This window comes from Tupaia chinensis, unplaced genomic scaffold (genome assembly GCF_000334495.1).
Source record: "Tupaia chinensis unplaced genomic scaffold, TupChi_1.0 Scaffold000117_1, whole genome shotgun sequence".
NCBI lineage: Eukaryota > Metazoa > Chordata > Mammalia > Scandentia > Tupaiidae > Tupaia > Tupaia belangeri.
Window position 1 is genome coordinate 356,400 of NW_006159582.1, and position 13,069 is coordinate 369,468.

The window sequence follows — 13,069 nt, forward strand, 5'->3', positions numbered from 1 at the left end:
AGGAATGCCTATATCACTATCTGCTCTCCTTCACTCTCCTCTCAGGATTTTGAGAATGCACCTACATTCAAAATTGGCCATGTGGAATCCAGCTACCCTAACCACCATGGAAGAGTCTAGACTGGTCCTTACAATTCAAAAAAACATTATTTTTGGAGAAATTTTTTTTTTTTTTGCTACAGGGCACGTGCACTCACCAGAGACAGAGAAAAAAAGAAATCACCCCCCAGGGGGGATGGCCACGCCACAATCCCTTTTCCTCCACTCTCCTCTCGGGATCTTGGGCATGCATGCACATGCTCCCAGCGTGAGTTTAAGCCACCAGGTCCAGGACTTGAACTGTGGTTGACTACATGGGAGTTCAGCGACATAGCCATTATGCTAACTGCTGGTCCCCAAAATTCAAAAGTTTTTGAACATCACGATATAAAAGAAAAGTAGAAAGTTCCACACATGACATCACATGATGGGTCACAGTCAAAATGCTGCAATACAGGGGCCAGTAGATGGCATAGTGGTTACCTCATAGGACTCCCCCATGGCTGACTACAGTTCAACTCCCTTACCTAGTGGCTTTTAAATCATATCCCGTGTGTGTGTGTGTGTGTGTGTGTGTGTGTGTGTGTGGTGTGTGTGTGTGGTCCCAAGATCCTGGGAGGAGAATGGAGAAGACAGAATTGTGGCATGGCTATCCCTACTGGGGGGGTGATTTCTCACTTTCCCTCCCACTGTCTCTGTGTCTCTCTCTTTGACAAGTGCACACACCCTAAGGTCAAAATCTCTTAAAAAAAAATGCTGCATTAGAAAAATATTGTATAAAACTCCCTTTGGGCTATATCTATGAGGTATATTTGAAACATGAAAGTATGTGGTTAGACGTAGGTCCCAGCCCCATAGTGTCTCTTTTTATATATATACAGACACTGCAAAATTGGGGGGGAGGGGGAACCTGAAATTCAAAACACTTTGGTCCCAGGCATTTCAGATAAGGGATCTTCAACCTGTATTTAAATGAGACAACTTTTTAAAGGGTTGTTTAAAGCAGCAGGGGGCCCCACACCATGGAGGGTTGGTGAGAAAGGAAACAGAATATAAAAGTTCCAAAACACATAAACACATCCATTCATTCTTGAAAGAGTTACTTAACTTTGAAAAGTCTAGGTCCAAATTGAAAATCTGGGGTAATTGTGACCAGCAGAAGGCATAGCAGTTACATCACTGGACTCCCATGTAATTGACTGAGGTTCAAGTCACAGACCTGAGGTTCAAGTCACAGACCCAGTGGCTTAAAACTCATACCAGGCTCGTGTGCATGCTTGCCCAAAATCTCTAGGGGAGAATAGAGGAGAAGGGAATGCAGTGCAGCCATCCTCGCCCCCAGAGGGTGATTTCTCACTTTCTGTCTCTCTCTCTTTCTCTCTGTCTGTCTTTCCAGTGAGCACAAGCACCCTATAGCAAAAATCTCTCAAAATAAGAAAAAGAAAATTTGGGGTAGGATCCTTAACAGTATTACTAGGCAAATTTTAATGGTCTTTAAAATACTAACAATCAGCCACAACACTGTCTAAATTTCTGAAGAAAGCAATAAGACTTTCATAATAGAAAGTTTTATTTCTATTTTTATCTCCTGAGGCAGGAGAACTGCAACATGGAAAGTATGTCTTTTTAAAAAATAGGAGCCAGATGGTGATGTAGCAAAACATTTTGTGAGGCTGACCACATGGGAAGGTTCCGAGTTCACACTCAGATATACCCCAGAACATGCCAGTACGTGTGTTCCCATGATCAGGGCTGACTGGAGCTTGGAATGGATCATGGCATGGAGATCTTTTAGGGGGTAACTCTCTCTCTCTTTCTCATGGAAGAAAGAAATAAACTTTTTAAATATTTTAAAGTATGGGGCCAGCAGGTGGCATAGTGGTTGGGGTGCTGGACTCCCACATGGCCAACCACAGTTTGAGTCCTGGACCTGAAGGCTTGCCTTCTCACTTTCCCCTTCTTTCTCTGGTCAAATTTAAATAATAATAATAATAAAGTAAAATATATAAAAAATTTGAAAACATTTTTTTTAAGTAATAAAATTTGACTAGATTTGGGACCAGCAGATGCCATAATGGTTATGTCACTGTACTCCCACACGGCCAACTGTGGTTCAAGTCCTGGACCTGGTGGCTTAAAACTCTGTAAGGCATGTATGTGTACATGCACACCCCAAATCCCGAGAGGAGAATGGAGAAGGGATTGCAGAGCAGCTGCTACTCCTGAGGGTGATTTCTATCTCTCTGTCTCTCTGGTGACCACATGCACCCTATAGCAAAAATCTCTAAGAGAAGAATAAAGAAGGGATTGCAGCATGGCCATCTCCCCAGAGGGTGATTTCTTACTTTCTTTCTCTCTGTCTTTCTCCAGTGAATACACATGCCCTATGGCAAAAATCTAAAAATATAAATAAACCAATAAATATTTTTCAATAAAATACAGGATGTCTTTTACTTTTACAATGAGCACATTGTAAATATGGCAAAGAATTTTTATACTTTTAATTGTCTTTAATATCAATGATTTACAATAGAAAACAGCCTAGTATTTTGTATCATATGTGTGTGTGTGTGTGTGTGTGTATTAAGTCCCAGACCTGGCAGCTTGACTCATGGGAGACACATGTACATGAATACATGCCCAAAATCCCAAAAGGAGAATGGCTAAGAAGGGACTGTAGTGTAGATGTCACCCCTGAGGGGTGATTTCTATCTGTCTCTCTGGTGAGCATATGTGCCCTATAGCAAAAATTCTCTTAAAAAAATAGAAGAAAAAAATATATAAAGAGAGATTTTTGCTATAAAGAGCTTGCACTTGCCAGAGAAACAGAAAGCAAGAAATCACCCCACCCCCCAACATCCACAAGGGAAGGCCATGCCACAATCCCTTCTCCCCAATTCTCCTCTTGGGATTTTGGGCATACACACACATGCCCAGTGTGAGTTTCAAGCTGCCATCTGGGACTCAAACTGCTGTCAACTGCAAGGGAGTCCAGCAACATAACCATTATGCCATCTGCTGGTCCCAATATCCTATATTTTTAATAGGTTTTTTTGGGGGGGAGAGGGAACTCTTTTATAAATAAATCAAAGATCCCAAATTGAGGCTTAGGGCAGCAGAAACAATGAGGTACAATGGAGTAACCTTGGGTGACAGGGTCATAAATTTTCTATTAAGACATAGACCCCAATTCAAAATTTCAAATTTTGAATCTCCAGTAGATAATGAAATTGTTTAAACAACAAAGGAAAAAATTTTGAAAATGCCTATTGACAGTAGTAGATTCACAAGGAAAATATCTGATTTCGCAAAAGAAAATTCATTCTTTTCAAAGCAGACTATGAAAATAAGCATTCTGGAAAAGCATGATTATTGATATTTATGACGTTTGCCAAAGGAATGTTTTCAAACCTCATTAGGATTTTCAAACTTGAAATCCACAGGCCAGCAGATGGTGCAAAGGTTGAGGCAGCTGGATCCCACATGACCAACTGCTTTCTGAGTCCTAGATCCAGTGACTTAAATACCATGCCAGATGCATGTGTTTCAAAACGTTATGGTGATAGTTCAAGGTAAACTAAGGTTTCTAAATTAGATATAAATGATATCAAAATAATTTTTAAACCTCTCTATATTAGGGGGAGTAGTAATACTGAAAAAAAAAAGTAGACTTGTAGCAATAAAAAAGAAAAGGATAGAGAATGAGTTTGCTAAATGGTGCTGATGCAAAGCATCTATTCCAAAATGCTGTTATGTTCTAAGTTAGGTTCTGATAAGCAACTTGCTACCCAGGAAATTCAAATTTCAAAAGGCTAAGTAAGTATATTCCAAACCTTGCATTTTATCAAACTTCTTTTTTTAAAAAAGTTAGTCCACACGTGGGCATTAACCTTGCCTCCAATTCCCTACTCTGTAGCTTTAAGCGTGAAATCAAACAAGGAAGGCATGTCACATAGTGCTCTGTTGAAGTGTAATGTGAAGACAGAAAGGCACCATGAGTTAAAGGCCCTGATTCCTCATCTATTAAATGAGGGGTCAAATGACTTTATAGACATAGCAGTATTTGTTGATTTTTAGTTATCACTCTTACTCTTCTCAAAAACAGACTGTCCAAAACATCTTCACCTTGATTATCGTATCAGTGGCCAAAGTGGAAGCTAAGAACCTAGAGAGAAGAAATGTAAATAGCCTATCCTAGAAGAGACTAGAAAATTGAAGGTAGTTTCTCTGAAGGGCTGTGGTCGGCCCAGAGAATTAAACAATAAGTCTGAACTAGAGCAAGGGATACTAGGAACTGCAGTAGGTAAATATATCGAATACAAGGAGTCCTCAGAAAGTTCATAAACAGGGCATATTATGAGAAAACTATGTATGATTTCAAAAATGTGTATACCAAAATAAACTTATACTTTAATTCCATGTTCCATGAACCTTTTGAAGCCCCCTAGTATATGTGAAAAGTAATTTTATGGTGGGAGAGGTTCAGAGCTGACCAAGAAGACAAGAACATGAGACCAGCCAGATGAGTGAATTAGTAAGCAAGGGCCAGGTCACCATGGACAAGTATCCCATGTGCCCTGTTAAGATGCTTTCACCTCCCAAAATTTACACTCAGTGTCTTATAATCAGTGCATTCTTATTTTTGTATTCCAAAACAAATTATGATAACACATAGATCTGATCTCTTACATTGGCCTTTTGCAATTGATGACAAAATGTGATTTCAATCTTTGTATATTTAATGATCAGTGGTATCTTTGCAAAAAATGTGTCCAAGGTAATATCCCAAATAAACAGCATTTAGTACACTATGTAATGGTATATCAAATTATTTTTTTCTTTGAACAACTAACCAGAAACATCTTGGAAGTTAAATAGCAAAGTCATCAAATGTATTCATTTATAAAGCATAACTTTAAATTTCAATATGGAGGTGTTTGCTATCTATATATAAACTATCCACGGTATAATATTTTTACTATATTTTTTATAAATTCTGAGGTTAAGATTATAGCAAAGGCAATAAGCATCTATTTCTATTTTAGTAAAACAAATTTTAAAAGACCAAAGGATTAGATGTGTCGCACCAGTGGGTTCTTCCTGGTATACAGCTGAGAAGGAAATTTGGCCTTAGTGACTTTCTGCTCCATTCTTCCTCACTGGCTTAGATTGTCCCTTTGTTTCTATAGTGAACAGTTCAAAGGCCTTTAACATGTAACTACATTGTAGATCGTGGCTGCTTTTTAAAAATTATAGTGTAGCAATTCTCCTTCCTTGCAAATTTTCTCCAAATCTTAGTAGAAAGAGTAAATGTGGAATTTTCATCCTCTCTTCATAAAAACCATATCCAACTCTAGATTCAAAAATTGTTGGAAAATTCCTTCTGCACACTCTTTTTGCTTTGTGGAAGGTATAAAATCATGAGCTTCCCACTGGATTTCATTCCACACCAAATAAAGGGGGACATCTAGTAAGAAATTGTATCCTCTTAATGGAATATTTATTTAGTTGGTTTGAGTCATAGAATCAGTGATATGTAGTCCTCAGTCTACATGATAGGGTACATTTTTAACTTTTTGGTAAAAAATGATAACCTAGTTTGTCTTGGGAAAAGTACAGCTACTTAAAGCTCAACAGCTCCTCTTAGTGGCACCTCATGAGAAATTCACAGCAAGGCAGTTTTGTAAAGACCTACAGACAGATTATTTTTAAATATCAAGATGATCACTAACTGGTATTCATAATTTAATAATTCTCAATAAATTAATTATATTTGTGATTCTAGGGAGATCAACCTAACCCCTAACCCTAGCCCCTTTACATATAAGAGAGTATCAAACATGTTCTATGGTTGGTATTTTTACTTGAAACTTCAAAATATGTAATTTAAGAAAAATAGTTCATAATCGCTTTCTCCTCCCTGTTATGTTCACATATTTATTCTTTTCAGTTTGTATTTGTAATTAAACAGTTTTTACAAAGATAATCGCAACTAATTTTCATATCTCGGTACGTATTTCACATTACTTGATTTGAAAACTTATCTTAAAAATGAAAGCAATGTTATGTCAGAAATGTATTTGACATCCATTAGAAAAAAATGAAAGTAATTAAATGAATAGCCATGTGATTTAAAGTAAATTTTGAGAATACATATTTAAAGAAATTGGGTCTTCTATTGCTCAACAGCTATGATCATTTTTAATTTTTAAAATTTTTCAGAAATTGTATCATTATTATTTTTATTATTAATTTACAAGGTTTTCCCATAGTATGTTTCTGTTCCCCAGAGTGAGACAGAGAGAGACAGTGAGAGAAAAAGTGAGAAATAACCCCCCAGAGGGGATGGCCATGCCACAATCCCTTCTACTCCATTCTCTTCCTGGGATTTTGAACATTCATGCACGTGCACCTAGCATGATTTTCCAGCTGCCAGGTCTGGGACTCAAACCGCAGTCTGTCATGTGGAGTCCAGTGCTATAACTATAACACCACCTTCTGGCTCCCAACAGCTCTGATTCTTAACTGTAGTTGCACATCAAAAATAATGGGAATGGGAACCAGCAGTTAGAGCGGACCCAGTGGCTTAAAACTCACACCGGGCGCATGTGCATGCGTGCCCAAGATCCCGAGAGGAAATAAATAAATAAATAAATAAATAAATAAATAAATAAATAAATAAATAAATAAATAAATAAATAAATAAATAAATAAATAAATAAATAAATAAATAAATAAATAAATAAATAAATAAATAAATAAATAAATAAATAAATAAATAAATAAATAAATAAATAAATAAATAAATAAATAAATAATGGGAATGAACTTACTGCTATAGGTTCTGGGCCTCTCATAAGAACTACTGAAATTCAAAGTCTAGGAGTGGAAACTAGGAATCTATATTTTTATAGTCATCTATGTTTAGGAACCTCATCTGCAAAATGTCTTAGGAGATACCTTTATAAAACTCTCTCTCTCTGTCTCTCTTTCATCATTACAATTAGATCTATCAATCTATATGTATTAGTAGAAAATAAAATTTCAGAATCTCAAAAACATCAGTTACTTAGTCAATTACATGATATTAGTTTGCAACAAAATCTTATGTGTCTTTATGGTCTGCAAAATGATTTTGCTACTCTGAAAGATTAAGTTTCAAAAATAAATACCAGTCATTGGCTACACTCCCCCTATGGAGTCTTATTATTTATAGCAATGACTGATACAGGAAATAAGGTCATGTATCAGAAGATCCTACTGGCTTGTTCTAAACTAGTCACACAAACGTCCAAACTCTGCCCTTCTTAGACTCTGATACTTCCTGTTCTCCAGTTTTCAGTGGACCTGGTTTCCAGGACAAACTCCTAACATGGCAATCGAGCCCTATATATCTTTCCAGCTTCTCTTGTCCTATATATAGACTGTGATCAAACAGAGGACGTCTACTTTCAGTGTCCCAGATTCACCATGTCCTTGCATGCCTTCATGCCATTGACACAGGGTTCACTGCCTGACATGCCCTCCTTCCCTCATCAGCCTGGCAAACTCTCAGTCATTCTTTTAGGCTCAGCTCAATCATCACTCCATCTGGGGAGACTTTCAACCTCTGCTTGCAAAGTTCATTGCTTTTCTTTCTGTGTTCCCAATAGAGACTTGTACGTGCCTCTATGTGAACATTTTGTATGATTATTGTGTCAGTCTCCATGTCTCACTCGGCCCCAGGTTTTAGCACACTTTTGGCATGTAGTCAAGGCTTGATTCATGTTTGTGTAATGACTTAATAATTTTAGCTTTATATATCCTGTGATTAACATATGCCAGGCACTATGCTAAGTGCTCTCTGTATAAATGTCTCATTCAATCCTTACAAAGATTAGTAGGTAGTAATGATCTTTCTTTAGTTCTTTCTTCTTTTTCTTTTTTAGGTTTTTACCATAGGGTGTGTGCACTCACACAACACAGAGAGAGAGAAATTGAGAAATCACCCTACCCCCACCCAGAGATTATGGCCATGTCACAGTCTCTTCTCTTCCATTCTCCTCTTGAAATTTTGGGCACACATGTACACTCACCCAGTGAGTGTGATTTTCAAGCTGCTGGGTCTGGGGCTTGAACCACGGTAGACCATGTGGGCGTCTAGCACCTTAGTTACTATGCCACCTGCTGGTCCCTCTTTTTTATTTTCCAAGATCTCACTGTGTCCCAATCTTCCTGCCTTAGGCTCCCTAGGTAGGTGGGTCCACAGGTGCACACCAGCATGCCTGGCTCATTTTGTAAATAGGATTTCGGTATGTTACCCAGGTCAGCCTCAAGCTCTTGATTCTCCTCCCTCGCTCGGCCTACTGAGTTGCTGGGATCATAGGCACATGCCACCACATCTGGCTTTTAGGGTAGACCCAGGTCTCCCAAATTATCCTAGTTTTCGGAGTACATCTTTGCAGTGTATGTCACTGCGATAAGACCTCATATTTTAAATAGACAATGAATCCTGAGAAATATCAACTACTTGCCAAAAGGACACAACTAGTTGGTGGAAGACCTCAAATTTGATCAGTGTTTTTCTGACTCTAAAGACAGTGTTCTCTCTCTCTTTTTTTTAGAGGGAGACAGAGAGACAGAAAGAGAGTGAGAAATCACCCCCCAGGGGGACTGGCCACACCGCAATCCCTTCTCCTCCATTCTCCTCTCGGGATCCTGGGCATGCACACCCACACACCCATTGTGAGTTTTAGCCACTGGGTCTGGGACTCAAAACGCAGTTGATTACATGGGAGTCCAGCGACATAACCATTACACTAACTGCTGGTCCCACAAGACAGTGTTCTTAAATGTTATATCATAGTGCTTCCCTGTAAGAGCCCAGATTGGACTTGATTGCTAATAACAATTGTTCTTTGATAGTTTTTACCCAAACACCATCTTCATAGTTAGATCACATACACGTGCACGTTTAGTAAGGTACACACAATAAGGAGATCTCAAAAAATTCATGTAAACTTGAACTAAAGTATCAATGCGAAACTGTTTTGGAATCCACATATAATTTTTTCACACTACGCATTTTCTGTGAATTTGTTGAAGACTTCATGTCCATGTTAGACTGTTATAATTGGGATGATTAGTCTTCAACATTGTAAAAATCAAAAAGTTGGGGGAAAAACAAAAGCTATTAACCACATCAATAAAAAGTCACTAGAATAGAAAAAAAGTCTATTTTAATTAAAAAAAACTTATAAAATTACCCCAAATTGCATGTGATTTTTTTAATGGACTACAGCCACCCTTCTGCATTTCTACTTTATTTCCTGGACAAGAGGAAAATGTATTATTTATGCAAAAGAACAGTTAACATTTCCAGCCACAAACACATGGCCTGTAAAAAAATAATAATCCCATTTTGCTATTGTGCAAGAGCCTCTGCCAGGCAGCCGAAATGTACACGGGCTAGTTTCCTGTTACTCTACTACGGCTTTCTCTTTCACTCCCCGCCCAGCCCAGACTAAATAGTAAGTCCTTGGATAATAAAGCTATAATACTAAGTATCAAGCTGTTTCCAAAAGTGTTTCTGCCTGTCTTAAGAAATAATCCTATCTGTTTGCTAATAAGCAGAATGCATTGCAAGTTCAGTATGTTGTCACAAGGGGCTAAAAAACATATAAATCAATCGGTGACCAAAGAAGAAACAATATATTTCTTATGTGTCCAAAACATTATGGTTAGGATCACAGCTGTAAGATGTTGGACCTTCATCAAGAGAACAATGTCAAACACTGAACTGTTGGATGATTTCCATAAAAATAACATTTTGTTTGGGGTCAGTAGTTTTTATGGAACTTTGGAATGATTTTTGCTGACAATTTTTTCAGAGTTGAACTCGAACACCTCCAAAATTCTCCTCAAAATGGAAATATTATGTAATCCAACCTTTGCAGCCATCTTCTTCTGAAAACCAAGCACATACAAAAACCAGCATTTCTCACTCTCAGTTTTTGTAACTTTATGAAATTTAAATTATGCTACATATGCAGGAAGGTAAATTTATTCTTCAGTTTTCTTTGGGTTGTTATCATGTTCAAATTAGCATTTCAATGTGTAGTCATAAGATCTAAAATTTTTTAAAAGTACCTGGATTTCTTCCTTAGAGGTCTTAGCAACCCAGAAATATTCTTTTAAGTGAAGATAACAATGGAATTGAAAGATCATTGTTTAAGTGGCTCACCTTAGGAATAACAGTTAACTCTAATGCTTTTTGTTCATTTTTATACATACCTCAAAAATGTGAGAGATATTTGCTGCTCCATGGTCTGAATTTTTATTTCCATTTACTGTCCTTTTAGAATCCAGAATTTGTAGTAATGTTATGTTGAGCCCAGCATGGCAAGTTTTCATGAAGTAACTGGGAGGTTTTTAAAAAAATACATAGTCTCATGACAAAGCTTATTGTGGCATGAAATCATTAATCCAAGGAGACTGTACTGGCCTAGTGCATGTATGAAGTGTTAATAATACCACTCACTAGGGTTCCGTAACTAGAGCTTACAAAAAGGTAAGCCAAACCACTGAATTCAATATTTGCAGTCTATTTCAGGACATGAAAATATTTTGGTTTTCTCATGCAAATAATTCTCCAAAATACTTTTATCCAAAGTGGCTTATTGTAGACAAACTAATTACAGATTTTACATGGCTCAGTGTGAAGGGATATGCATTCAGATTTTGCCCCACCAATAGGTAGTTGCTAGTTTTTATTTACTATGATATTACTTTAAATCTTAGTAATTTTTCATTGGGATATACGTGTTCATGGATGCCCTTAAACCATGCCCTCAGAAATCTGCACTACTGATTGTAGAGCTCACCCACCATATCTGCAAGTTTCACATCAAAAATCTTCTAGAAATAAATATTAGTTGCATGTATACTGAACATGCAGATTTTTTTTTCTTGCCATTGTTCCCTAAATAATACAGAATAACGACTATTTACATAGCATTTATATGGTACAGAATGAGAACAAAAAGGGTTTGGCTGTTTCTGTGACTAGTTTAGAACAGGTCAAATCTCCTGTAATCTAGGGATAATTTTAAGTATACATGAGGACGTGCATAGGATTACATGAAAATACCATACTATTTTATGAGATTCGAGTAGCTGTAGCTTGGGGTATCTGCAAGGATCCTGAAACCAATTTTCCACAGATACTGAGGGACAACTGCATATGTAAATGTTTACATGATAATAAATCATCTACATAACTTCCTATTTTAAAATAAATAAATTGCTTCAAATTGTTGCCAATCCCATGTACTTTAATCAAATAACTCTCAGTCATTTGTCAATGTGAACAGAATAAAATTTGATTCTTTACCTTGGCTCCATATGGGCTACAATGTCTTCCTACATTAAGACCTATAAAGTCATGTTCATTGCACTTTTTAAGATACTTCATAGTGAGAGATGAATTAAATTTATCTTTCAAACCCAGTTCCAATTTAGGGGCCTCACTGAAATTCATTACACATCCAATAAATATCTACACATTGATCTAGAGACAGAAAGTCCCTACCTTTGTAGCTAATGCCACAGAGTTATTGATACATTATAGTCACCACCCCCCTACATACAGAGAAATGGCAATGTAAATTAACTTCAACATACAAATGTTTATGGTAAGAAAAATACAGATAGGCCCAGCTGTGATGATGCAAACAGGAGGGAACCACTGCGTGGTAGCTAAGGCCACATAGGTGTCCCGGGTCTGGTGCTGGAACAACCTAAACAGGTTGGGCCAACCACAGTTTGAACTCTGGATGGGAAGCTTAGAAAATGTGCAAGCTCCATATCCAATAGGATGAAGAAATGGAGGCATAAAGATTGCAGTGAGAACATACCCCATTAGGGTGTTCTCTTTCTGTCTCTTTTTTTCGCGGGTGAGCATGCACGCCTTCTAGTGATTAAAAAAAAAAAAAAGAGTAAGTGAATGAATGATCTAAATAGTAGATATTTGGTATTCATGACTATAGTATGCAACCTAAGAGAAATTTAAATAATTTTAAAACCTTAGAATAAACAAATAGAGCATAACTGAATGTAATGTTTAAAGGATTATCCTTTCATTTCAGGGAAAAAAGGAAGGGAAAGGAAAAGGAAAAAACTAAATAAAGAAGAAAGTAAGGAAGCAGCAATACCTGAGAACAAAGGTCTGGAATCCAGCAGAGAAATCCCAGAACGAGAAAGCAAAGACAAACAGCAGCAGAAGAAGCGAAAAGCCCAAGATAAACAACAGAAATCGGTATCAGTCAGCACTGTACACTAGAGTTTTCCACAAGATTATTGTAGACTCACGATGCTGCTATCTCAACCAGATGCGCAGGGCAGGTGCTTTAGCCATTAGGACCACAAGTGGACAACATATCGGGTTACTGCTCCATCTAACCAACATTCCAAATAGTTGCTATATTCTTCCTAACAAACATAGTTAACAAAAAGCCAAGAGTTCAAAGAAGGGATACTTCTACATGGTTACTCTAACTGCTTCTGTGCATTCTTAAAAGACAAGAAATTTTGTACATATTGATGAATAGGCTATAAGATGTAACAATATAATGATGACATCTGGAGCAAAACATCTTTTCCCTAAAAAATATATATATATATTTTTTTCTCAAGCTGTTGTTTTAAGAAGCAAAAGTTAATTCTGCAAATTCAGAGATGCAGGGACCCAGTATCCCTTCGAAACTAGTAAGAGATCAGGGGAGAGAATCATCGTTCAAAAGACAGTGTTGTTTTGTCCAGGAGATCTAAAGAGTGCTCAGAATTAGGGCCTGGCATTTGGAGTCATGGGATTTATCATCACAGAAACAATTTTTTAAAGATTAGACCTATTAGTTCCATTGCAACAAAACTAATATTGTACTTCTACAAGAAACACATGAGTGCATACCGCAGGTAAATATGCTGTATGGGATTGGAGAAAAGCAAGATGTGGAAGAAATCATAGAGCTGAAGATTGCTTTTGTGCTTTACA

General features: G+C 37.2%; 1 protein-coding gene across 1 annotated transcript in view; it reads left to right on the plus strand.

Moving 5' to 3' along the window:
• The window catches only part of RSPO3 (R-spondin 3), a 96,466-nt gene extending 84,050 nt beyond the window's left edge, over positions 1 to 12,416 (plus strand). Inside the window, exon 5 of the mRNA XM_006144257.2 lies at positions 12,165 to 12,416. Coding sequence (XP_006144319.1) covers positions 12,165 to 12,358 — 194 coding nt within the window. The 3' untranslated portion in view covers positions 12,359 to 12,416. The remainder of the gene's footprint in view (positions 1 to 12,164) is intronic.
• The last annotated feature ends 653 nt before the right edge of the window (positions 12,417 to 13,069 follow it).